Genomic DNA, 26,637 nt, shown 5'->3' on the forward strand with positions numbered 1-26,637 from the left:
GGGGGTTAGCATAGTACCTGGCCCACGGTAAACATTTACAAACATTAAGTTATCAATAGCATTTCCTACAAGCCTGGCTTCATTTTCAAATTTTTGCCCAATTTCCTGTGAACAGAATGAAGCTTAACAAAACACTGAGACAAAAGAGAGGACAGCTTAATTCTTGGACCAATAAGCCCCATTCCCTCCAGCCCCATTTCCTACCATAAATATGTTTAGTTACTGCAAGTGTATGTATGTGTTAGGAAAGGGTGTGGAGGCACGGGTTTGGAAAGACCTCAGTATCTAGTCTTAGTAACATTGAACTTAGAGGGAAAAAACAAAATGATTTTAAGGAACATCATTTAATCAAAAAACAGGTAGTTACAGTAGTTTGAAAAATTAGGGAGGTGAAAGAACACTAGGTTGGGGCGCCATCCAGAAGTCCCACGAGCTGTAGGAAACTTAAGGAAGGAATGCCAGCAGAATGGAGAGTTTCTTGCTCAGCAAGAGAAAGGAGTTGAGACATCAGGATTCCGATTTACTTAAATAATTCTTTCCACTTTCTCCTTCTCCACATTAAAGGTGTTCAAGCTCAGCTGTTTGAAGGAGAAGGGATGAAAGATGTGGCGGAAGGATTAAGCAAGGAATGAGAAAAGGCCCCAAAGAGTTAGAAAGCCCAGAGACAGAGATGAACGGGGAAGGGAGACGTTAGAGGGGGCGACGGAGTGATAGCCCTCTACAGACAGCATTTTTCTAATTCCACTGACAGTCTAGCATCTCACATCTCATCCAGCCTCATCGCTTGGCTGTTTTCAGCCACTTTTACCTATTTTCCCTGTTGACATGGACAGAAAATTGAGCAATTACCCGTAAACTCAGAGCTCTCAGATCATCTAGATTGCTACACTTGCAGAATTAAGTCTCCAATTGCCCCTGGCTAGAAGTGGCTCAACTCAGCTTGTCCTTTAGGAATTAAACACTTCTTGGTTGGCCATAAAGATTTATTATTCTGAAGGTTCTGAGGTATTTAATTTTGTCAAAACTGGACCTCAGGGTGCAAAGGAGCACAGCTCTCTCCAGGGTAGAAGAGGCAAGCCCAAGAGGCCCTGGGAGCTCCAGGAAGGGGTTATAACTCACCTACTCCTATTCAGCACAGCACAGTTCCCGATTATGCCAAAATGCCATTGTTGAAGTGCAAGAAAGACCTGATCCATTTTTTAAGCTTCTGTTTCCAGAAACTTGTAACTTCTTAAAGACGTATTTTTGGGCTCACGAATTCTTTCATACTTGAATTTAGCTCTGAGATAAACTATTTAAAATTTAATAATAATTAAAGAATTATTAATTATTAAATAGTTTAATACTAATTATGTATTCAGAGATTATTTCAACCTGAATATTGCTCATCTTTCTTTAAAACAAAGAATTTCTTTTCTCCTATTTGTGTACTTCTCAATTCATCTTTAAAGGTTCAAATTCTATCTGGACGTTACTTTCTAAGAGCTGGATTTTAGACTTGGAACAGACCATGCAGGCCAGAAATGCTTCAGAGAGGGTTCAGAGAGGTAATGCGACTTTGTACTTGCAGTCTCCTCCACCAGGAGAGCTCCACCCGCACCCCTAGCACTTCCACTCCCGCCCCCACCCTCGACTTCCAGTCCCTTTTCCTGATAACTCCTACTCTTCTTTCAAGCTGAAGATTAAAAGTCAACTTCTTCAGTGTGGCCTTCCCATCACCCAAATTCAAATCAGTTACCCAATTTATTCTCTCTTATAGCAACCTGCACTCTTCCTTTGGTGGACTCAGTCTTATTTAAGCTTACTTATTTAACTGTGTGACAATTTGTTTAATCCCTATTTCTACAACCAGACTGTAAGCTCTGAGGGCAAAGACTATGAATGCTTTATTCACCATTGTATGTATCCCAGTGCTCAGCTCCGTGCATCACACATGGTAGGTATTCAATGAATGTTTGTTAAATGAATGACAGGCCCCAAATCACTTGTAGAAACTGAGTTCAATTCTATTCCAGACCCAATGTTCTTTATCCCCACACATGACATGAGATCATGACAGAAGTCCAAAGGCCTTAGGCAGACCAGAAACTTGATTCTGAGAATAATGATGGATGATTAAGCCACTGAAGGATGGTGGTCTAGACAAGGAAGATCAATTTTGTCATCCTACAGTTTGGGGACCCTGAGGTCACTTTTGGGCTCTGGCTGTCCATCATTCTGCAGCTCTTCTCCATAATCATGAATCCAACTTCCCTGAAGCATTGTGTCAGTTGCAGCTGTGAGAGATTCTACCTAGAATCAGCAATTTAGATGGCTGGCAATCTTTATAACTCCATTAAAGGAAGTTTACAGGGGGACAGTGAGTATCTGAAGTTGAGAATGGACCAGAATCAGGGCTTAGCTCTGCAGAACCAGCTTCTCTCCTGGGTATCCTGCTTTCCTTACTTCTTCTCAACTCAGAGTCTCTGCTTATGCCAGGGATCTTACCTTGGAAGGCTCTTTCACATTCTTCTGTCTCTAAATTCTATCTGTCCTTCAGGATCCAGCACAAATTGTTCCTTCTTCTTAAAAGGCCCTCAGCCCATAGGGATCACTTCCTCTTCTGAATTCATGGTCCTTAATAACTTAAACCATGAATACGGCAACAACCATTTGCTGCCTTTTCCATCCATTATTCCGTTGTTTTTGCTATTTAACTCTTGTGCTGCTTTTCATGATTTATTTGCTATTCCCAACAAAGATCTGCATTTCTTTACAGCAGAGCTCCATACAATCTTACAAAGAGTTTACAAATAGCTTCCCAGAGGCTTAATACAAATTGCACATGTATTTTGCTCTGTTTACAGTTTTTTTAAAAATTCTTTCCATCTTTAAAAAATACACACACACACACATACACATGCATATATATACATACACATATATTAATTGGAAAGCTTTTAGACTGTGCCATCTGCTCTCTGGTTTCATCACAGGCCCCACCATTCTTTACTGTCTTATACTTCTGCCTTTTCATGTGCTTCTATCACCTGCTGAGAATCCAAAGGGATTGGAGTTTGTAGTCTGCCATGCTCCTGAAAACAGTCCACACTCAACACATTCTGTTTAACTTACAGATCCTGAAACCTTCTCCGATTATCACTCACACTCCTTTTCTCCTTCTGAAAACACACTTCTTCTCAATGGCTCCTTTCTTATTCTATTTTTTGTTCTCTTCCCTTGGTAGCCTGAAACATCCACGGAGGGGAGGAAGTGCTTCTTTCCCCTCCACAGGCACAAAGGGCCTGGGAGAGACTGTGCATCTTCACAAGGGAGGAACAAGCAACATGTACCAAGAATGAGGAAAAGGAGGTTGAATGCTGAGAAATCGATCTATAAAGAGATGGGTGGGTCCTGAAGGTTACTATGAAAGACAGGGACAGAAATAAAGGAAGGTGTTCTCTTACTAGATTAGGAGCTCCCAGAGGGCAAGGACTATCTGCAGCAGCTGGAGCAAAGTTGGCCATGGGAGGTACTCTAAGAAAACCTGCTTACTTTCTTCAATAAAATCTAACCTCTAAGGCTGGAGGTGGAAGAAAATATCTACCTGGAGGGGCCCTAATTCTTAGATCCTCATTCTATTCTCTGAGATTCATCTTCTCCTTTGGGAATGCTCACAATCATCCACCACTATCAAGTGCAAGGCAACTATCACCCCCCTTCCCATGTGATAATCCTTGCACTGATGACTTCAAATAATCTGGATGTGATTTTATTAAGGGAACCAGGAGATTTCCTTACAGATGCCCAAAGAACTATTTTATGCTGTTGCTGAATGAGCGTACACGGATGATTCAGGGGAATCAACCATGGAGTCTCCCCACTAGCTGGTTATTCTAAGTTCAAAAGAGCAGCCTCCACCAGCCAACCAAGTAATTCTCTGAACAAAGATAATTCTAGAAACTAGTTATATGTAACACATGACTTCAACTGCATAATAGATTCTAAACATTCATATACAATGAAATGGACTAAGTCGAGTGTGAAGTATAACATATGAACTGATTTTCCATTAAAGGACTCAAGCATAACTGCATGGAAAACAGATTTATGCTGGGGAAGAGGCATTCCTCCTAGAAGGTAAAATCAAGTGCATTCTCTGACAAGAAAGGGTTTCATGCTCCAAATCTCTAGAGTCAAAATAAAAGCCAAATCACACAATTCACATCCCGAGTTTATGAACAGGAAAAAAATACTAGAGGTTTCTCTGAAAATAGATATACCTCTTCTTCCTTCCTTAATGAAATTTTATTAAGCACCCTGGCAAACATGCTAGGCACTCTATATCACAAACCTGGGAGCTGACATTAATACAACGTACCTGTGGAAGGAGAAATCAAATATCTGAGGGTCACACCATCCATCACAGTACCGAGGCTAAGAGCATGAACCTTAGGATTAAGGTCTGTATTCAAGTCCAGGTGTTGCCAATTGCCAGTTGTGTGACCCTGGGCAGGATTACCTTTATTTGCCTTAGTCTGCTCATTTTTCAAATGATGATAATTAATAATCTAAACATCTATCAACAGGTGAATGAATAACCAAAATGTAGTATGCCTGTACCACAGAATACTACTTAGCAATAAAAATAAATAAGCATGTATACGTGCTGATACAACCTGAATTAATCTCAAAATCATCACACTGAATGAAAAAAGTCAGATATAATAGGGTATGCACATATGATTCCATTTGTATAAAATGCTAGAAAAGGCAAAATAATCTATATTGACCAGAGGCAGACCAGTAGTTGCCTGGGGCCAGGGGCAAAGGAGGGAGGTACTGCAAGGGGGTACTGCAAGAGAGGGAACTTTGGAGGTTGGTGGAGATGTATTGCATCTTGATTGTGGCAGTGGTTTCATGGGGTTTATACATCTGTTAAAACTCAAATTGAACACTTTAAATGGATGCAGTTTATTATAAGCAAATTATACATCAATAAAGTTGACTAAAACTTGTCCATACAAGTGGTTTGACAATTATACAGAAAACGTTCAACATTAGGCTTAGTAAGTGGCACATGATAATGGTTTGGAAATGAATGGTGATGGCAGTGACGCTGGTGGACACTGTGGCATGAGAGCTGTGTTCACCTGGGAGTTGGGATTAGAATTCCAATTTGAGCCCTGCTATTCTGTATCTTAATCTCTAAGGCTTGATTTCTGAACGTGTCAAATGACAGGTTCTACAAGAAGGCCTACAAAGTTCCTTCAAGCTGCAACGGTCTGATTCTAACGTGATGATGGCAGCCAGCACAAGCTTCTAATAATATGCATTTATAATGCATGTAAACTTTGGTGTTCAGAAGATTTTGCTGTAACAATTACTCCTTGAAATATAGCACTTTCACACAATGAAAAATGAGGAGAAAGTAGGATTTTGGAAATCCTTTGAAAGGAGTTGGAAAGAGGTTCAACGTAAGAAGGGCAGAAGCCTAGAAAATACCAGTTGAATAAACCTTCTGTAAATCACAAATTTGTTTTCTGTGTGTTCCTTTTGGAAGTTTCTGCCAAAGAGCTCTCAAGTCTTTTTCCTGAATTCAATGTTCTCTTACTTAAAACACAAGTTTCTTGGTGCTTTGAACAAATATACAAGCAACCGGGGTCTAAAGCTGAGCAAAAAAGACACCATGCAGGAAATGAGCTGCCCCACACTCACTAAGTACCATTCAAGGTCGGCTAGACCCTCATGTTACAAATTGCTTACTTTCATTACCACTCTCCCTCACCCCACTTCAAATATGAGACTCCTGAATCATCACTCCTCTGGCAACAGGTATCTCAGAGTTATCAGCCATCACTATTTGTATGTACACTGCCTCCTGAACCACCTAGCAGCTTTGTCACTGTCTGGGAGGGAACCTGCCCCCTTGAAGGCCACCCTGCTGTCCTATGCAACCAATGGCTGGAGCAACAATCTGTGAGGAAAGGCAAGTCAAAAGCAGGGCCAGGAGCCTCCCATCACTGAGCCTCCACAGCTGTCAATTTAGCACTGGCAGAAGATGACCTAGGTACAGCAGGAAAACAGACTTTGGGAACAAAATTGCAATATACTTTATATAATGGGGTCACTGGGAATTATTAGTGGGTGGAGAAGTTTGGCAGCTAAAAGGAGTTTAGTGGGTGGAGCTAAGGAAGGAGATGTGGCAAAAAGAAATTAGCCTCTCAGTAAGGGATTCTAGAAAAGCAAAGAAAAAGCTGAAGAATTATGAGAATATGCTCATAAGAGCTTCCTAAATCTCTTGAGTGTAGACTGAATTCCAGACTTCAAGTGACTACTTTCTTAAAATGCTTTGGAATAAGATGAAACAGCAGTAATTTTTCCCTTCCTCCCCAGTGCTCAGTTCTGCACTACAGGAGGGCTGTCAAACTTTCTACTTTGCAGTCACGTATGAAAGGTGCTAAAAGAAGGCTCTGGGTCTCCACTTCTAGCCATGACAGAGTGAATGGTATTGGATGTGCCCTCCTTCTGTTAAAAATAATTAGAAAACTGGAAAAAAAATATGTAACAACAATTTTTTAGACATTGGAAAATATGCAGCACAGACTGTGATCCACGAGAGAAGAGAAGCAGATGAAGTGAGCCCTATGATCACCCCGGCTTTCTGAACAGAGGTGCTTTCTGGATTCTTGCACAGGGAGGGGGACCCCCGATCAGAGGTCTCAATGAGTTGAGGGAACAGAGATCAAAATTTTATGGAGACTAATGTGGCTGGTATTTGAGGAGAGTTTAAGGGAGAAGGGAGCTATACTGGGGAAGGGCTCCAGAAATCTAGATGAACTGAATACTAAGTTGTGCATGTGAAGGGTGAAATTCCATGACGCTGGGCAAAGAATTACTACCAGGGAAGTGTTAGCTAAACAATTCCCGGAGCTTATATAAAATTAGAAGAGGTTCAGCTCTACCCAGCCAGAATGGAGAGACCTTGTTGAACAACCAGGCACTCAGCAGAGACACCTTAGAAGTAGGGCTCAACTAACCTTAGACCTACCCTAATATATCTTAAAAACAATTTTCAAAATGACCAAGTTGGTAGACAAATAAACTACCTACCAAAAAATTTTCCATTTTTAAAGGAAGACAATGAGATCCAGACACTCAACATACGAACATTCACAATATCCAGAATCCAGTAAAAATTACTAGTCATGTGAAAAGCAGAAATGTAACTTGTAATGAGGAGAAAACTTGGTCAATAGAAAAAAACTCAGAAAAGACTGAGATGATGGCATTAGCAGACAAGGATTTAATCCAGCTACTAGAAATATGTTCAAAGATAAAGGTAAACATGAACAAAATGAGATGAATTGGAGATATAAAAAATAACCAAATGGAGCTTCTAGAGCTAAAATCATATAGTATCTAAAATAAAAAATACACTGGGTAGGTGTAATAGATTAGACATTGTAGAAGAAAAGATCAGTTACTTTGAAGACACAGCAACAGAAATTATCCAAACTGAAGCATAGAGGAAAAATTGACTGAAAAAATTTAAACGGAGGCTCAAGGAGCCTCAATGACTTGTGGGACAATACCAAATGGTATAACAACAATATCTGTAACTGGAGACCCAGAAGGAGTGAGAGAGAAGAAAAATATTTGAAGACATAATGGATGAAATTTTCCAAATCTGATGAAAATCTTAAACCAAAAAGGCACAAGAAGCGCAAGAAGAATAAACACAAAGAAAACCCACAGCAAGGTATATCGTAACCAAATTGCTGAAAATAACTGAAAAAAAAAAATCTTAAAAGTAGCTACAGGGGGAGAAAAGACATTATATACAGTTAAACAAACATAATTTCCACTGACTTCTCATTGGAAACAATGCAAGCCCAAACACAATGAAATGACATATTTAAAATGCTTTAAAAAAAAAATTGCCACCCTAGAATTCTACATTTGGTGAAAATACCTTTCAAAAATGAAGGCAAAATAAAAAAAAATTACAGACCAACAAGGCTAAAAGAATGTGTTGTCAGAAGATCAGCTTTACAAAAAATGTTAAACGAAGTTCCTCAGGCTGAAGGAAAATGACACCAGATGGAAACTGGAATCTACACAAAGGAATAAAAAGTGTGGAAATGGTAAACATGTGGATTAAAAAAAAAAGCTCTGGTAATTTGGGCCCCAAGCATAATCTCCCTAGCTCTAGAAGGTTTATTTTTAAAAGTATATGAAAACTTCACTTATACTTCTGAGTTTTGAATGCAGGCTTCAGCTGTGCCACAGCTGCTGGCCGTTTCTGTGCTGTTTCCACCTTCATTTATACAGTTGGCCATTAACTGGCTACCGTGTCATGCAGTAGAGATGCAAAGGTAAATAATATATGGTATCTGCCATCAAGGAGCTTAGAGCCTGCTAGGGAAAACAATCAAACCAACAAAGAATTAAAGTGGGGTTCCTCCTAAATGTACTCAAAACCTGGCTCTAGTCACTCAGTAGGTCTGTGTCCTTAAGCAACTTATTTATCCTCTCTGTGCCTTAGTTTCCCTAGCTGTAAATGGGAATAAAGAATAGTACCCAATCCATAGGGTCTTGTGAGGATTAAATGCTTTAATGTATATGAACTGGAAGAACAGTGCCTGGCAGGTAATAAACAGCCAATGAATATTAGTTAGTTGTTGTTTACGATGGAGGTTTGCCCAGGAGTTTGTAGGATCATGGAGGGAGGATATCTAAATTAACTAGGGAGTGGGAAGGGAAGGAAAGACATCTCAGAGGAGATGATGCTTTGGCTGAGTTTCAAAGGACAGTGTGAAGAGGAGGCAGTAGAGTATTCCAGGAGTACTCCAGGCAGAGTCAAGAATACTCAGCATGGCATGGAGATGTGTGGCAGATTCAATCATGTTCAAGTCCTAATCCCTGGTCCTGAGGGTGTGAACCCAATAGTAAACAGGACTTCTGAAGATGTTAGTAGTTAAGGTGCAGCCAAACTGAACAAGGGTGGGCCTTAATTCAGTGTGGCTGAAGTCCTCATGAGCAAAGATTAACTGGACACAGAAATAGGAACCAGATGAGGAGATGGGAGGAGACAGATTGCTGTGTGATGGAAGATTGTTGCAAAAACATCATCAGAATTCTACAGACTTTGGAGAAAGCATGGTCTTGCCAACACCTTGATTCTGGACTTCTAGCCTCCAAAACCATCAGCCAATGAATTCTTGTAGTTTAAGCCAACCAGCGTGTGCCATAGCAGTACTGGCAAACTAAGACAAGATATGAAATAATGTGCTGTGTTGAGGCCACTGCAAATGTTTTCCTTAAGACTGCAACAAACATTATTTTGTTTAAGCCCAGGAAATGCACTGGGGCCCCTGGGGCCTCTCTGGAAGCCCTTTTAGCTGCCTCCAAGGACATCTTACCTCCTCCATCATCTGATCCATCTAGGCTCTGCTGTCTGAGGCGATGACTGCCACAAAAAGAAGGAAAAGAAATCAGAAAATGAGTTCAAATGTGGAAATGAATCACCAAACTTTTTATTCAATCCATTCCTTCTCCTAGATGAAAATGTCCCTGGACCCCATTACCTCTATCAACTTGGTTGAACCCAATTAGGCACTGGGTCTGCCATGCATGGTTGCTCATGTTATAGAGTGCACAATTCCTGAAGCAAGTACCCACAGACTATGAATGCCTCTCACCATGAAGTTATAAAATTGGGTGACCTGCCTTTATACTCCACCTTTATCTAGAAACCTTTCTTTCTTCTCGATATAAGCCTCATGAGAAGACTAGGCTTAGAAAGTTGGAGGTGCTTCTTCCCATCTATGTCAATAAAGCAGAACCCATGGATCAGTACTCTGATAATTGGACACACAACTCTAAAAAGCACAGGGTGAGAGATACAATATGGGCATCAAGGCCCGAGTCCAGACTTTCAGTTGAGGAAGCAACATTAATGATTCAGTATGCATAATTCCGATTCATAGTATTTTTGAATGCTACATTCAACATAGCTGAACAGATAATGACGACCAGGACTGTGCTGTTGACCAAGGTCACCATAGGATACCAGAATAATACTGGACACATACTCTTCTATTTCTTCAGAAGCCTTCCTTCCTGACCTGAAAAAAAGAAAAGACAAGGTTTATGAGAACCCACTAGTCCCATGCACGGGGGTGGTATGTTGGGGAGGGAATTCAACAGAGGGAGATGGGGCAAATTAGTATATCCCTAGTGCTTTATCTGGATTCCTCTTTTTTTTTTTTTTTAATCTTCATTTTATTGAGATATATTCACATACCACGCAGTCATACAAAACAAATCGTACATTCGATTGTTCACAGTGCCATTACATAGTTGTACATTCATCACCTAAATCAATCCCTGACACCTTCATTAGCACACAAACAAAAATAACAAGAATAATAATTAAAGTGAAAAAGAGCAATTGAAGTAAAAAAAGAACACTAGGTACCTTTGTCTGTTTGTTTGTTTGTTTCCTTCCCCTATTTTTCTACTCATCCATCCATAAACTAGACAAAGTGGAGTGTGGTCCTTATGGCTTTCCCAATCCCATTGTCAACCCTCATAAGCTACATTTTTATACAATTGTCTCCGAGATTCATGGGTTCTGGGTTGTAGTTTGATAGTTTCAGGTATCCACCATCAGCTACCCCAATTCTTTAGAACCTAAAAAGGGTTGTCTAAATTGTACATAAGAGTGCCCACCAGAGTGACCTCTCGGCTCCTTTTGGAATCTCTCTGCCACTGAAGCTTATTTCATTTCCTTTCACATCCCCCTTTTGGTCAAGAAGATGTTCTCCGTCCCACGATGCCAGGTCTACATTCCTCCCCGGGAGTCATATTCCACGTTGCCAGGGAGATTCACTCCCCTGGGTGTCTGATCCCATGTAGCGAGGAGGGCAGTGATTTCATCTTTCAAGCTGGCTTAGCTAGAGAGAGAGGGCCACATCTGAGCAACAAAGAGGCATTCGGGAGGAGGCTCTTAGGCACATTTACAGGGAGGCCTAGCCTCTCCTTTGCAGCAACCGTCTTCCCAAGGGTAAAACCTATGGTAGAGGGCTCAACCCTTCAAACCACCAGTCCCCTATGTCTGTGGTCATGTTAGCAACCATCGAGGTGGGGTAAGCCAATACCCCTGCATTCTGTCTGGATTCCTTTTTACAGACCAAGTCCCATACCCAGCGTGAGAGAATTACAGATACTATAATACCCTCTTACAGCCACATTTCAACAAAGCTCCAAATTAAAATTGATAAGTTGAAGTGCAGGTTGTGAGAGAAGATCAAAACTCAAATAGCTATAGATGCTACAGTGTCCTCCTTTCTTTCAGCAATTAACTGGTCAATTTATAGACAGCTTTCCTATGACCGAGGCCCTGGGTATTACCTGGTGCTTGTGGTAGGCTGACTCATGTATCCCAACAAAAGACATGTTTTTAATCTTAATTTGTGTTTCTGTGAGTGTGAATTCATTTGTAAACAGGTTCTTTAGGAGATGTTATTATCAGGTAAGGTGTAGTCAAAGTGAGTCAGGGTGGGTCAGAGAAAGCCACAGGAAGAAGCCAGAAGTCAGTGGAAACTGGAACAGCAGACACCAAGAGCTAGAGTTCGCACGTGATGGAGGCAGAGATGCAAGTCAAGGAACCCCGAGGACTGCAGCAAGTCAGCACAGAAGGCCCATGCCTTGATTTTGAACTTCTGGCTTTCAAAACCATAAGATAATAAACATGTGTCGTTCAAGCCAACCCATTGGGTGGCATTTGTCATAGCAGCTCTGCCAAACTAAGACAATGCTACAGCTTCCCAGAAGGAAAAAGGGATGAACTGGCCATGGCTGCAGGTCCATGACCTACCTTTCTGTTCCCTCCACATAGAGGACCAGGTGGCGCTGAGTGACGTTGGGCTATGAGCTCCCCTTACAACACTCCTTGAGAATAGTCAGTCTTGTTTAACACAATATGTTTATCTAAGGCAGCAGCTCTCAAACTGCAGTGCACATAGGAACCATCTGGAAATCTTGTTAGACTTGCAGATTGCTGGACCCACAAGTGAGAGATTTCTGAATTAGTTAGTCAGGAGCTAGGAGCAGGAATAGGCATTTTAAACAAATTTCCAGGTAATTCTAATCCAAGTAGGCTACTACTGACACTCTTAGAAACACTGACCTCAAGGCTTCTAAATATGATTGGCAAACTGTTGGTAATTGTTGAAGCTGGGTACAGAGGGTTTACTTTTCTGAATGTCTGAAAACCTCCACAATTACAAATTTACAAAAAAAAAAAAAGAATTCTTACAAGTCAGAAATCTATCACCATGGTGAATGTGGGCAAAGGGTATTGGCAATGTCAATGGCAGGAGGCAGGATTTACGAGAAGGCCCTCGGCAGAGCTGGCACACGCAAAATCAGCCACAAGAGATGCAGCTGAGCCAGCCGGGAATTCTCGTGAAGCTCAAATAATCCCACCCCCCACCCCCACCCCCACCCCAAGAGTACCATATATTAAGCTCAAGTTTAAATAGACTACTTTTCATATAATTTTGACCTTATTGACTGCACTTTTTTTTTTAAAGTATTTTGGCTGAAGTCAGGGACGGAGAAGAAAACGGGTGAAGTTGGAAGAAAAGGATGTAACAATTCTGACTGGAGATCCCAGACTGCAGTTTGACTCTTACAAGGCAGAGTAAGGGGACGAGGAAAACCAGGCATAGGAACATAGGTGGGACAGAAAGGGCAGCAGGATGACTCCAAAGGTGTCACCAGGGCGTCACCACCGTGGTGCTGCTGGATGATGTAGATTTCCAATGCATGTTCTAAGTCAAAGGAATCTGAAATGCAGAGCACATGACAGCAGCCAAAGCCACCCTCTGTCTCTGTGGGAAGATATAAAGCTCTTCTCCGAGTTCATGACCATTCCCCAGGACCAACGTCTCTGACTGTCCTCATGAAGTTCATTTCTATACACACACTACCCAAACGGTTTAACTAAATATGTCCTCAGAGGGAGACATGGATGAAAACAGGGATAAGACAATAATAATGTGATTCAAGACGCAAGGTAGACAAGGCCAGAGCTTTCATGTTGTACACAGGAGACGTATTTGTCTCTGATTACCCTTTGGATTCTGGTTGAATTGGTCTTTTTCTCAGCAATGTGCCCTGGCAAAAGTAGTGGTGATTTGCCTGAAGAAAACAATAATGACAATGCTAATCTTTGGGGGAAGGCTGAATAATTTCCATTTACCCACTCAACATCCAAAAAGAGGATGAGTTTAATATTCAGCCTAATTGCTGTGGAGCCCACTTCTTGCTCTCCCTGACTTGAGAGGGAGCCCAAAGACTCTTCTACATTTCATTTCACCCCATGGAGGAAGGAGTGAGATCAACATGGAATCCTCAACGACAGAGGGCAGGGTTGCCCTCAGGTGGTGCCCTTTCTCTCTCTCTCTTTGCCATCTGGGTTAGAAATAACAGGCTCTAGGGAGCCTTCTGCTTGGGAGATGGAAAGCTTAGGGGGAATTTGGGTAGGGCTCTGGAGAAAGGGCATGGATTACCTGCCTCTGATCTGGGGCACAGAAGGAAAATTGGCCACTTCCAGGCCTTAACTAGCTTGCAGGTGAATGTGGTCTGGACCATGCCACCATTTATTTTTTGTTTTGTTTTGTTCTGTTGTAATGCAAATTGGTTGCCAAAAATTGGAAGATTTCACACAAAAATCCAGATTTCTGAATTCTTAAAATAAAAAGAGCAGCTGCACTGGGCCAGCATACCCACAGGTAAACATCACGTGAGGCTGGTTTGCAGCTGCCCTCCTTACATGAGCCTGAGCTACAGCACCTCCCTGCAGCTCCCAGACACTGTCGTCTAGTACAAGTTATTTATTATCAAACCTGCACGCTGTTTTCTTACAGTAGGAGTTAAGGGGCAAGAGAAGCATTTCTTGTAGTTATGCTGCTCTCAAAAGTGAAAAATCAAAAGAAAGACTTAGTGGGAAGCATGTTTTAGCAGAACTGAGAGATTATTTCTTTGTAGAAGTATGGATATGCAAATAGTTGTATCTACATATATATGTTCAGGAATATAATTTAAGGTGCCATTCTGAAACAAACACTCTACTTGGCAGATTTGCTTTATTTGTCTGGCTCCCAGAGGCACCTCACCCTCATGCGATGACACAGAACACAGTGCAGCAACATGGAGCCCAGAGCAACAACCCAGAGCCCAACACAATGACACAGAGCCCAGCACAATGACATGGGACCCAGTGCAACAACATGAGGCCCAGCAGAACAACACACAGTCCACACAGTCCAGTGTAACAACACAGAGCCCAGCACAGCAACATGGAGCCCAGCAAAATGACATGGGACCCAGCAAAACGACACAGAACCCACCACAATGACACAGAGTCCAGTGCAATGACATGGGACCCAAAGCAACAATATGAGGCCCAGCACAAGGAAACAGAGCCCAGGGCAATGACAATGGAGCCCAGTGCCATGACACAGAGCCTGGCCCAGTACAATGACATGGAGCTCTTCAATGACATGAGCCCAGCTCAACAACATGGAGCAACGACACGAGCCCAGCTCAACAACATGGAGCACAATATGACACAGAGCCTAGCACAATGACAGAGCCCAGTGCAATGACCCACAGCCCAGTGCAACAACAGCATCTAGTGCAACGTTTTTTAAGCTACAGGTCATGATCCATTAGTGAGTCAGGAAATCACTTTAGTGGATCACCTCCACCCCATCCATTTTTTCTAATTCTGAAATATCATAGAAGAGTATACTTCTAATAGTAAGAATGGGTATTACATAAGCATTTTTGTTTTCAGTATTACACACATATACAGCCAGTTGTGATATAAAGTGGCGTTTTTTTTTAATGGTTGGTCACAGGTTAAAAATAAAGAAAAAACTAAAACACGGTTGTCTACTGCAGTCCACCAGGGAAGATAATCAGAGAAGGATTTGGGGCTGAAGTCCTGCCTACCACAGACTATATGGATATAGAGGTTGAGCAAGGAATTTGGGGTTCTGGGTCATGTCTTCCTTAGAGATACACTTCTTTCCCAAGTTCTGAGGACACTGAGGTTGTGGGTGAGGCCTGTGTGACCTGGCCCCAGCCGCAAGGCAGGTTGTCTGCAAAGCTATGGTCACTATAGTCCAGAACTTTAGGCTGCCTGCAAAAGCTGTGGTCAGCACAGCTCGAGACTTCTGGCCCATCACTCCACCATGCCCACGTGCCTTGAAGGCCTGGGAACCCACTAACTGTTGCAATAATACTAGCATGATCTCCTCACACGTGTAGAGCACTACGGACTCATTAAGATTTTTCACGTCTATCAACACTGTCTCAGTCCAGCCACATAACTCTGGGATATGGGAAAGGAGGTTCAGTGACACCATTTTATACATAGGGACACTGGGCACCACGGATCACGCTTTGCCCATATCAGAGCTAGTTAGAGACAAGGCAGAAACTAGAATTCATACCGCTTGATTCTCACCCTAGATTCTAAGCACACTATCCCAAACCTTTTCAAAAGCAGATACTGGCTGACTTTCAGATGTCCCAAGGGCACCCAGACCTCTGCCTGGATTTCCTGTGCAGACAGTCCATTCTTGACCTACCATACTTATAGCAGGCAGTAGATGGTATAGATAGAGAAATGAAAGCTTGAGAGGATCCTTTAAACCAGTAGCTCACATATGGGATGCTTTTTTCAATGTACATATGCCTGGGCCTCGCCCCAGGTCCCCCGAGGTAGTAATTTCTAGAAATGGGACCCAGTCACATATATGAGACTCCTTCCCTAAGCTTTATTCCAGATATTAGACTGAATACTCCTGTTGCTAAAGCAGCAAAATTAAACTTCATTTGCCTTGTCCTTCTGAGTTGCCTACTTTTTTCTAGTGAAAGTGTTAATGTACATGGCCTTGACTTAAGACCTAAAGGCTGAGGGGAGGGGAGAAAGAAACAGCAAGGGGCCTGAACGGTTCACAAATTGAAACCTCCATTCCTGAATGATCTGGAGTTGGCTATCCTGAAATTCAGACAGGATTCCAAGATATCAGTAAAAAAACAAGCAGGCAAAGGGTGGCTTTAAGATCTCTTGCTCTCCATCTTTGGCAGGCCCAGAAGTAATTCAGATCCAATTAGAGATGCTTATTCAATATTCAAAATGTAAAACACAGAGGTTGCTGAACCAGCTCTTTGAAAAGTTAATTAAATGCCAGGTTTCTTCTTAAGAGCTACTCCATCACCTGCTGATCGCTTTGGCCATTTTGCAGAATGAAGCCTTCCTTCTGGACAATGAGGGTAAATATTCTCCCTCACCTCCCACCTTCTGGAGACAGGGTGGCAGGAGTAAGAACACACTGGCTTCCTCTTCTCTGGCTAGTGGTGAGCCTGACATGCACCATGACTTGGCAAGAGGGGAAGTCACAGCTACCTCTGCATGACCGTTTCCAAGCTGCTAAAAACACTTAGCCCTGAAGCCACTGCTTTCCTTAGACATTGGGTTCTTAGGTAGTAGACTTTAAAGGGGGTTCAAAGTAGTTGTCTCACTCAGCTACCTTCATTTAGGGTCCATGCTTTAACACTCAAGCATCACCCCCCACCCCCGATTTTTATCCTAGCTTCTCTGTGATCCATGCTCAGTTTCTCCACCATCAATTCTCGGGGGAAAGCCCATCCCCAGGCCCCAGACTGTCCTTCCGTTCTGCTGTCCCACCCTTACAAATCTGTCACAGCAAAGATGAGAATGGATGATAATAATGGTTAGCATTTATTGAGCTTGTTGGACTCCAGGCACCATTATTGTTATTTTAATTTATGTATTATATATAATTATATATTATTAAACATTATCTTATTTCATTATCATATTATCTTATTTTTACAGATGAGGAAACTGGGGCTCAGAGAGGTAAAGTAACTTGCCTAAGGTCACCAGCTAGAAAACAGTAGGTCCAGAATAAAAAACCTGGGCTGTTTGATTCCACAGCTGAGCTCTTAACTTCTATGCAATACAGAGATGCAAGCAGTTCTACACTGGGGAATGCTCATTCTGTAGACTCTGCTTCAAATACAATTAATATTTTCCAAGACCAAATACAATTAATATTTTCCAAGACGAGGACATACTTCTAACTCACAGTATTGCTGCCACTCTGCCAGGCCTGATAATTTGATAGTTAATGTTGGTTTAATTGTTTTGTGTGATTTATTATGTATGTTCTATTTAAGACATGACAGCTTACATTATAGCAAAATAGAGATCCTGTCTCACTAGTCACTGTTCCCTCCACATACTCTCCTTTTCTAATTTCTCTTAATCACAAGCCCTTCCTTTTGGCATTTAGAGAGCCCACTGACATTCAATGGACATGATCTGGTGAGCTAAGGACAGGCCTGATCCCATGGGCACATCCTACGACTCTGGCCATGTGGGAACACTGCTCGATCTTTGAGTCTCATGGTTTCATTTTGGGACCTAACAGTGAAGGAGTGCTGTCGGGTAAAAAGCCCTTGCCATCTGTACAGCCTGTCTTCCCTGCTGCATCAGGGAACCAGTACGGCCCGCATGATCGAGAGTCCACACAAAAATGGGGTCTATGGGATTAGCAAGGTGGTTATTACTCCATCTGCAGGGACACCAAAGGCTTCTTGGGGAGAGACCCCAAAGGAACCTGGTTTCCCCCGTTGCCAGCCATAAGGCCTCCACTGCTGCTTCCCCAGGTTACGTGCTGAAGGGTGAAAGGCAGCCCTAATGTAGACATCATCTCAGTTAAAATGTTTCTCTCGAGTTTAATGGAACACTGCAGAGATCTAAATGGAGATAAAGAACCACGGCTCAGAGAACAGCCAGGATGCTATCTTTATGCAGCATGACAATGTTCAGTGGTTAATTAGACACCGTTAACCTATTTTAACAGGAGACATAACTGGAATAAATGGGGGGAAGTGTCCTTGAAGCCTCTTAATATCTGCAGCACATATTAGACCCTAGACTCACCTCCCTGCTGCAAGACAGGACAGGCTTAAAATAGACCAAAGGGTGGGGCACTTGGAACCCTGCCTGTCCCCGTGGAAGGCCCTCTGCTAGCCCAATGCCAGCTGAGCGCAGCCTCTGCCCTGGGGAGGAACACGAAGGGTTTGGACACATGGTTACTGATACGACTTGTCGCAGGAGAGAGAAAAGCTAAAGGCACAGTTAGGAGCTCTCAAGGCCCATATTACAAGAAGGAAACTCTGCAGCCCAGGGCCCAAATCATAAAGAAACACCTCGCAAGGGGAAGAGGAAGAATGAGATACCAACTAAAGTGGTGCCAAAGTGGCCTTGCATTTTAAAAAGACATCACTCCTGTGGAGGAAAAGAAATCCAAATGCCACTTTCTTGAAAGGCTTTCTATCCTCATCATTTAAAAATGTCCCGTACCAGTTTCGCAACTGCTTCCAAACCCTGTCAACATAGATTTCACCAAGGCACGAGAATGAGAAGTAATCTGTCCCAGATCATGTACCATGTTGCTAGCAAATCCCAAAACAAGGCTCTACTTCATAAACTGTGTGGCCCACCAAATAAGCCTTCACAGTGAAACCCAAAATCCGAGGAAAGGAGAAATCTGCCCTGGTAATCTTGGCTACATCATCTGTTCAGTATCAGGCAGTAGACCGGTTAATCAGGGGCCCTCTGCTTGAGAGGCACCCACACCTGTAATACTGCTTAACAGCCAGATACATCTCTTGAACTGACGTTTTCCTTGGCTAAGAAACTTCCCCTTATTTAAATCCTTCCTGAAAGCTGAAGTCCCCACTCTCTTTCCCCTTGATTTCCAGTCCTTGACATTCACAAATTCCAGAGTCTATTTGTATATACTTTCTCTCTTCCTTTAAAGACTAGCAAGAATTTCTGAGCACCCAAATTTTAGCACCGGTGCTTTAGGTCACATTAGATCATATTTAGTTCATACCGGCATAGTTCATCAATCAGGTGTCTAGTAGGAAGATGAAAACCAATGTCCACATCCTGTCTGTAGACTGCCAAGCCCAATCAACTTGAAGGTGCAGTGAATTACAAGGCATTCCTGGGTGAAGTTTGCCCCCTGCTGGTTAGATTCAAAATAACATCTTTGTTCATTTATCAGGCGGGAAACGGTTGAAACCGTTTTTAGAAGCTAAAACCAGTTATGCATGTATATGTCTCCATCAAGAAAGAAAAAGTGGAAGAGCGTTTAGAACTCTAGATCTTACGTATCTCAAATGAACATTATTTTATTCAGTAACCATTTATTGGTCACTACTTATCTACTAGGCACTTTTGAGGGGATGAAGGCATTTAGGAATCTTTTGCTCAAGGTTTTACAGTCTGAGGGGAGAGAAAGAACACTATAGAATCATACTATTACCTCTCCAGACTTACGTATTGCAGTGCTGGAAAGAGTCCTACCACAATCCAAACCGTGCATTTTCTAGATAGGGACATGGAGACTGGGACTGGTTAAAGAGACCTAACTAAAGCCCCAAAGCTAGCTGGAGGTGCAGGTGCAACTAGAAACCAAGATTCACAACCCCCCATCTTCTGCTAGGTCCTCTATGCTCCAAACTTAACTGGACAAGTGAGGGAGGTATAAACAAATACTAAAGAGGGAACGAGCCATTCTAGTTGGAGGAATCTGGGAAAGCTTCCTAGAAGACTTGCCAATTGGAAGATGAGTAGGCTTGCAAAGGGCAGAAAAGATACAGGAAGGCTTTTTCAGCTGGAGCAAAATACCCTTAATAAAGGTCATGGGGCATGAAAAGGCCAGGCGTGGTCAGAGAGCAGCACAGGATCTGGTGTGACTGAAATACACACAAGGCAGTGGCTGAAAAGGAGAATGGCATCAGAGTTGGCTGGTAAGCAAGCAGACTCAGACAAGCATGGTATTACATGCGAATATCATCTCTACGAAGACCTGTACTGGCACTGGCAGGGGCCAGAAGAGAACTATGTGGCTGTAAGTTAATTTTCACTGGGTTCTTTTTTCTTCCTGCAAGTCACCTGAATCCACAATTTTTAGGAGAGGTTTCAATGAAAAATATGCAACTAACATGTAACTCACCTTGTATCCTTCAGTATAAAAGCAACACAAAGAGGTTAAGTAGAAGAAGTTTTTTTATTCCTACTGCCAGGGGAAAGGATGGGGGGAGGACAAGCAGCCAGGAAGAGCTGTTGTGAGATAATGTTTCCCAAACTTTTGCCATTTTCAAATCCACCTTCATGAATTTTGCTACAGTTATATACTATCTACACCTACTTAATATTACCTTTAGATTGATTCCTTACTTTTACTTTAATAAATTTATTTTTTTTAATGAATACCCTCAATGGAAAGCTAGCATCACCAACCATAGAGAAGTTAACTAAAAAATAACAGTTTTAAAAAATAAAAATTTTTATTATACCTAGATATTGATGTTTGCTAAGGCTAAGCCTGTGGCTTATCTTTCTTTGTTAAAGGTAGGAAAGGTTAACGAAATACCAGCTGCAAACTGAGAATTTCCCATTGATATGATCAGAGGGTCAGAATGCAAAATGAAAGGACAGTAGCTTTTTTTGTGACTAAGGTCAGTCTGGGAAATATGGTTATAAGGGATGGAGAGTGAACCAAGACAGGGTGTGGTGAGTGAAACAAGTGAAAAATCACACAAACTTTGATCAGTGTTACTGTAAACCTGCATTATTGTAACCCGGTTTCAATGGCTGAATAGATTGGGTCTTTACTTCTCATGGAGAGAACTCTCTGCTCTATAATGGAGTAACTGCAAAGATTTCCTTCTAGTCATTCAGCCAGTGCTTTCTCTGCTCCTCTTTTACATCCTGTGGCCCCCCAAAGGTCCACAAATACATGAGATTCGTCCACTTGAGATGTGCAAATAGCAGGTGCCTCCAGGATGTTAGAGACCTATGTCCCTTCAGGGTTGTAAGTGGCGGCCTCCTGGAAGGCTCAGAATCCTTCCTAGCGACTTTCTGATATATCTGAAACAAGGAGACAACGGCACTTCCAAATGTGGCCCCTTGTATAATGACTGCTAAGAAACAAGGAGAAACCAGCTTAGCACAGTAACCAGCTCTAGTGGGAGTAGGATGGGTCAAAAAGTAAAATTATTGTCAAATCCACTAGAGCAGACAAAATTTAGTTTATAGGAAGATGCTCGATTTCATGCACATATTTATACCTAGGTATGCCCAGACTTCCTCTTCTGTACTAAATCTGCTTTCAGTTACTTCTCAGTAAAAGACTAAAAAGAAAAGAAGTAGGTGTGATGTTCACAGAAGCATTTTATTTTTGAGAGACTGAATCCATCAAAGAGAAAACAAGGAGACAATTTATGTCGGGAGAATTTTAACCAATGAAGGCATCTCTAATCATTTCCTCCTGGCTTTTAGCTGCTCACACTGCAAAGCAGCCGAGTGCCCCTTAGCAGAGACCAGCTGGCTCAGGGGACACAACTTTTTTCCTTGAACACTTTTTTGTTCAGTAAGATTGCCTCATATGATCAACATCTCATTTCTGTGAGGGTCCCTGAGGATGGCAGTAAAGACAATTTTATTCTAACAGACTTGCTATTGCACACATAGTATGATGCATGACCTTTCCATGAACTTGAGATAAATGCATGCAGCTCTCAAGGTTTGACAATGTACATGGCTGTAGAATGAGAGGCATATTCGATTTCACTAATTAGCTGTATGACCTTGGGCAGTGGGGCAAGGTGGTGACATTTAAGGGCTTTCTCGCCTGAAAATTTTCTATAACTGAGTCACTTAACCTCCCCAGGCCTCTTTTACTCCACCTCTAAACTAAAGGTGCAAGAGTCCATTTTCTAGGTCTGTCCTCAGCTCTGTGACTTTTCATGGACCCCACCTCTCCCAATCCTGACCCCCACCCCAATCTGTTCCCTGCTACTATTATTCTCTATTCTGACAACTCCCAAGCAACCTTTTCCTGGCAACTGGTCTATCTAGCCCTAAAACTTCAACCAAGCAAGACACGGTATTGTGCTGGTTTTGGAGGTCCCAAAACACGGCAGGAGGGAAACAGACAAGCAAAAGAGACAGAAGCCCTCTTCTCTTTCTCAGTCATTTTTAGGGATAACAGTTAACAAGACTCTCATCTTACTTAAGAATTTAAGACATTTCCGGCCCCGGTCCTCCCATCTCCTTTTCTCACAGTTGTCAAAATCTGCTACTACTTCCTCAATTGCATAGAGTTCACTTTCCCTTCACACTTCTCTCCTAAACAGTTAACCTGCTCTTAAAATCCGCGATCATTTTCTTCCTCTTGCGACTCTTTTCTGTTTTCTGCCTGGACCTCCAAATAGGAGCAGCTCAGAGAGCAACTCTCTCTCCGGGTCAAGAAGTCCCAGTCGCTTTAGATCCAGCCAGTGTTGGGAGGCCTGCTGAACTCTGACCCTGGTCCTGGATTCAGGCAACGGGTTTAAAACCAGTGGCCCTGAGCATGGCTCCAGAGTCAGAGCTTCACCATTCACTAGCTGTGGAATCCTGGGCAAGTCAGCTAAACTCAGCAAAATGGTGATAATACTATCTTCATAGGATTGCTGTAAGAACTGAGTAATTAATTCATGTAAAGCCTTTAGCATAACAAACAGTAGCTGCTACCACTGCCATTATTATCATTATCATCATCTTTTTAAGTTATTATTATTTTACTATTCTCACTCCAGTCTCGATTCTCTATGCTGTGCTGCTTTTCCTTGACCAAGATGCTGCCTTCCTCCTCTGTGATCCTATAACTGAAGCCCAGACCCGAGATGGCTAGGTGTGCCTGGCTGGGTTGCTTCATACTTTTTGCTTCTAGAGACCCACTGCTACCCCTGCTTCATTCCTTGATGAGCTTGCCTGGCCCACCCTCAGCTGGCATGCCTAGCAGCCTGCCCCTGACGGCATGCCTCACCACCTGACTTGCTAACTCCCATCTACAGACTTCTACCCCCAAAGGAGAAACAGGCTGCCCCACTCACAAAACCTCTCCACCAGCTGGCCACTGCTTTCTACAGCAAAATTTTTTCAATGTTTTGAAAGAGTTTGAGTAAGATTGGTGTCAGTTCTTTCTGGAAAGTTTGGTAGAATTCCCCTGTGAAGCCATCTGGCCCTGGGCATTTATTTGTGGGAAGATTTTTGATGACTGATTGGATCTCTTTGCTTGTGATGGGTTGGTTGAGGTCTTCTATTTCTTCTCTGGTCAGTCTAGGTTGTTCATATGTTTCCAGGAAATTGTCCATTTCTTCTACATTATCCAGTTTGTTGCCATACAGTTGTTCATAATATCCTCTTATAATTTTTTTAATTTCTTCAGGATCTGCAGTTATGTCACCTTTTTCATTCATTATTTTGTTTATATGGGTCTTCTCTCTTTTTGATTTTGTCAGTCTAGCTAGGGGCTTGTCAATCTTGTTGATCTTCTCAAAGAACCAACTTTTGGTGATATTTATCCTCTCTATTGTTTTTTTGTTCTCTATGTCATTTATTTCTGCTTTAATCCTTGTTATTTCTTTTCTTCTACTTGGTTTAGGATTGGTTTGCTGTTCATTTTCTAGCTTCTTCAGTTGATCCATTAGTTCTTTGATTTTGGCTCTTTCTTCCTTTTTAATATATGCGTTTAGTGCTATAAATTTCCCCCTTAGCACTGCTTTTGCTGCATCCCATAGGTTTTGGTATGTTGTGTTCTCATTGTCATTCGTCTCTATATATTTAGCAATTTCTCTTGCTATTTCTTCTTTAACCCACTGATTGTTTAGGAGTGTGTTGTTTAACCTCCAGGTATTTGTGAATTTTCTAAGTCTCTGATGGTTATTGACTTCTAATTGTATTCCATTGTGGTCAGAGAATGTGCTTTGAATAATTTCAATCTTTTTAAATTTATTGAGGCTTGTTTTATGTCCCAGCATATGATCTATTCTGGAGAAAGTTCCGTGAGCACTAGAAAAGTATGTGTATCCTGGTGATTTGGGATGTAATGTCCTGTAGATGTCTGTTAAATCTAATTCATTTATCAGATTCTTTAGGTTTTCAATTTCCTTATTGGTCTTCTGTCTGGTTGATCTATCTATAGGAGAGAGTGATGTGTTGAAGTCTCCCACAATTATTGTGGAAACATCAATTGCTTCCTTTAGTTTTGCCAATGTTTCTCTCATGTATTTTGTGGCACCTTGATTGGGTGCATAGACATTTACGATTGTTATTTCTTCTTGCTGAATTGCCCCTTTTATTAGTATGTAGTGGCCTTCTTTGTCTCTCAAAACATCCCTGCATTTGAAGTCTATTTTATCTGAGATTAATATTGCTACACCTGCTTTCTTTTGGCTGTAGCTTGCATGAAATATTTTTTTCCATCCTTTCACTTTCAATTTCTTTGTGTCCCTGTGTCTAAGATGAGTCTCTTGTATGCAACATATTGATGGTTCATTTTTTTGATCCATTCTGCGAATCTATATCTTTTAATTGGGGAGTTTAATCCATTTACATTCAACGTTAAAACCGTGAAGGCATTTCTTGAATCGGCCATCTTATCCTTTGGATTATGTTTGCCATATTTTTCCCTCTCTCTATTAATATCCTTTATTGTACCCATACCGAATCTCTTTAGTACTGAACCTTTCTCCAAGTCTCTCTGTCCTGTCTTTGTTTCTCTGTCTGTAGGGCTCCCTTTAGTATCTCCAGTAGGGCAGGTCTCTTGTTAGCAAATTCTCTCAGCATTTCTTTGTCTGTGAAAAATTTAAGCTCTCCCTCAAATTTGAAGGAGAGCTTTGCTGGATAAAGTATTCTTGGCTGGAAATTCCTCTCTCTCAGAATTTTAAATATATCGTGCCATTGCCTTCTCGCCTCCATGGTGGCTGCTGAGTAGTCACTACTTAGTCTTATGCTGTTTCCTTTGTATGTGGTGAATTGCTTTTCTCTTGCTGCTTTCAGAACTTGCTCCTTCTCTTCTATGTTTGACAGTGTGATCAGTATATGTCTCGGAGTGGGTTTTTTTGGATTTATTCTATTTGGAGTTCGCTGAGCATTTATGATTTGTGTATTTATGTTGTTTAGAAGATTTGGGAAGTTTTCCCCAACAATTTCTTTGAATACTCTTCCTAGACCTTTACCCTTTTCTTCCCCTTCTGGGACACCAATGAGTCTTATATTCGGACGCTTCATATTATCTATCATATCCCTGAGGTCCATTTCGAGTTTTTCAATTTTTTTCCCCATTCTTTCTTTTATGCTTTCATTTTCCATTCTGTCATCTTCCAGGTCACTGATTCGTTGTTCAACTTCCTCTAGTCTTGTACTATGAGTGTCCAGAATCTTTTTAATTTGGTCAACAGTTTCTTTAATTTCCATAAGATCATCCATTTTTTTATTTAGTCTTGCAATGTCTTCTTTATGCTCTTCTAGGGTCTTCTTGATTTCCTTCATATCCCGTACTAGGGTCTCACTGTTCATCTTTAGTTCTTTGAGTAGCTGCTCTAGGTGTGTCTCTTCTGGTCTTTTGATTTGGGTGCTTGGGCTTGGGTTATCCATATCGTCTGGTTTTTTCATATGCTTTATAATTTTCTGTTGTTTTTGGCCTCGTGGCATTTGCTGTCCTTGATAGGGTTCTTTTAGGGTTTGTAGACCAGTTGAAGTCCTTATCTCTAATTTATCAGATCTACAGCTTCGTGGAGTACACTTTCTCTAACTAACCAGCAGGTGGCGTCCACGAGCCACCTGTTCTCCACAAGCCAGATCTCCCCTGCTTAGCCTTTTTGGTGAGTGGGGGAGTGAGTCTTGTGGGGCCCAATTGGTGTCCCAAGCTTGCGTGTGTAGTTGGTGTTGCCTGCCCTGTATGTGGGGCGTGTTTCTGGGCAGTCGGGGAGGGGGGGTGGCCCTAACAATCAAATCTCCCTGATGATCCTAGAGTTTTAAAGCTACTGCAATAGTCTAATCCTTCAGTTCAGTCCTGCCACAGTTTGTCTCTGCCACTGACCCACAAGTCTTTGGTATTGGCGTATGGCTCCTGAGACTTGCAAGTGGGCCCTACTTCCAGGCTGTGCACCCCGGGTCCTCTGTTGAGGGATGACTGTGCTATGTCACAGGTGAGTGCCGTCCCCCCAGGGCAGTTCTGGGCTGCTGGGCTGTGTTGGGAGGCTCCCAGTCTGCTCAAATGATGGCTGAATGGGGCTCTGTTAATTCACACTGCTCCCCCTTCCCAGCTCTGGGACATTCAGCTGAGGTTGCAGGGAAGGCTAATGTCCACGCCCAGTTTTGTGGTGTGTGCCTGTTATTTGAAGCACTTCCGTCACACTGGGTTGTCTGGGGCAGCTCTGGGCTATGGGGCTGGCGATGGGCAGGAGTGTTTCCTGTCCACCAGGATGGTGGCTGTGAGCGGACACCCCCCTTTTCTTGGGAAGTTGTGTTGTTTAGTGAATTTTCTCAGCCACTGGATTATTGCCTTTTGTCTCAGAGCTCTCTTATTTCTGCTCTTGACTTGACGTGCCCAAATTTCAATTCTTTGAAGCTTTCTGTATTGAGCTTCTTAGAGTAATTGTTTTAGAAAAAGCAAAAAGGATTAAAAAAAAAAAAAAAAA

At 42.1% G+C, this 26,637-nt stretch overlaps 1 protein-coding gene across 1 annotated transcript in view; it reads right to left on the reverse strand.

Annotated features, from left to right (window-relative positions):
• The window catches only part of IFT43 (intraflagellar transport 43), a 107,531-nt gene that overhangs the window by 14,178 nt on the left and 66,716 nt on the right, over positions 1 to 26,637 (reverse strand). The window contains exons 4-5 of the mRNA XM_037832236.1: positions 10,077 to 10,109; positions 9,405 to 9,451 (exon numbers count right to left, since the gene is read on the reverse strand). Coding sequence (XP_037688164.1) covers positions 9,405 to 9,451; positions 10,077 to 10,109 — 80 coding nt within the window. The remainder of the gene's footprint in view (positions 1 to 9,404; positions 9,452 to 10,076; positions 10,110 to 26,637) is intronic.

This window comes from Choloepus didactylus, chromosome 4, assembly GCF_015220235.1.
Source record: "Choloepus didactylus isolate mChoDid1 chromosome 4, mChoDid1.pri, whole genome shotgun sequence".
NCBI classification, from domain to species: Eukaryota; Metazoa; Chordata; class Mammalia; order Pilosa; family Megalonychidae; genus Choloepus; species Choloepus didactylus.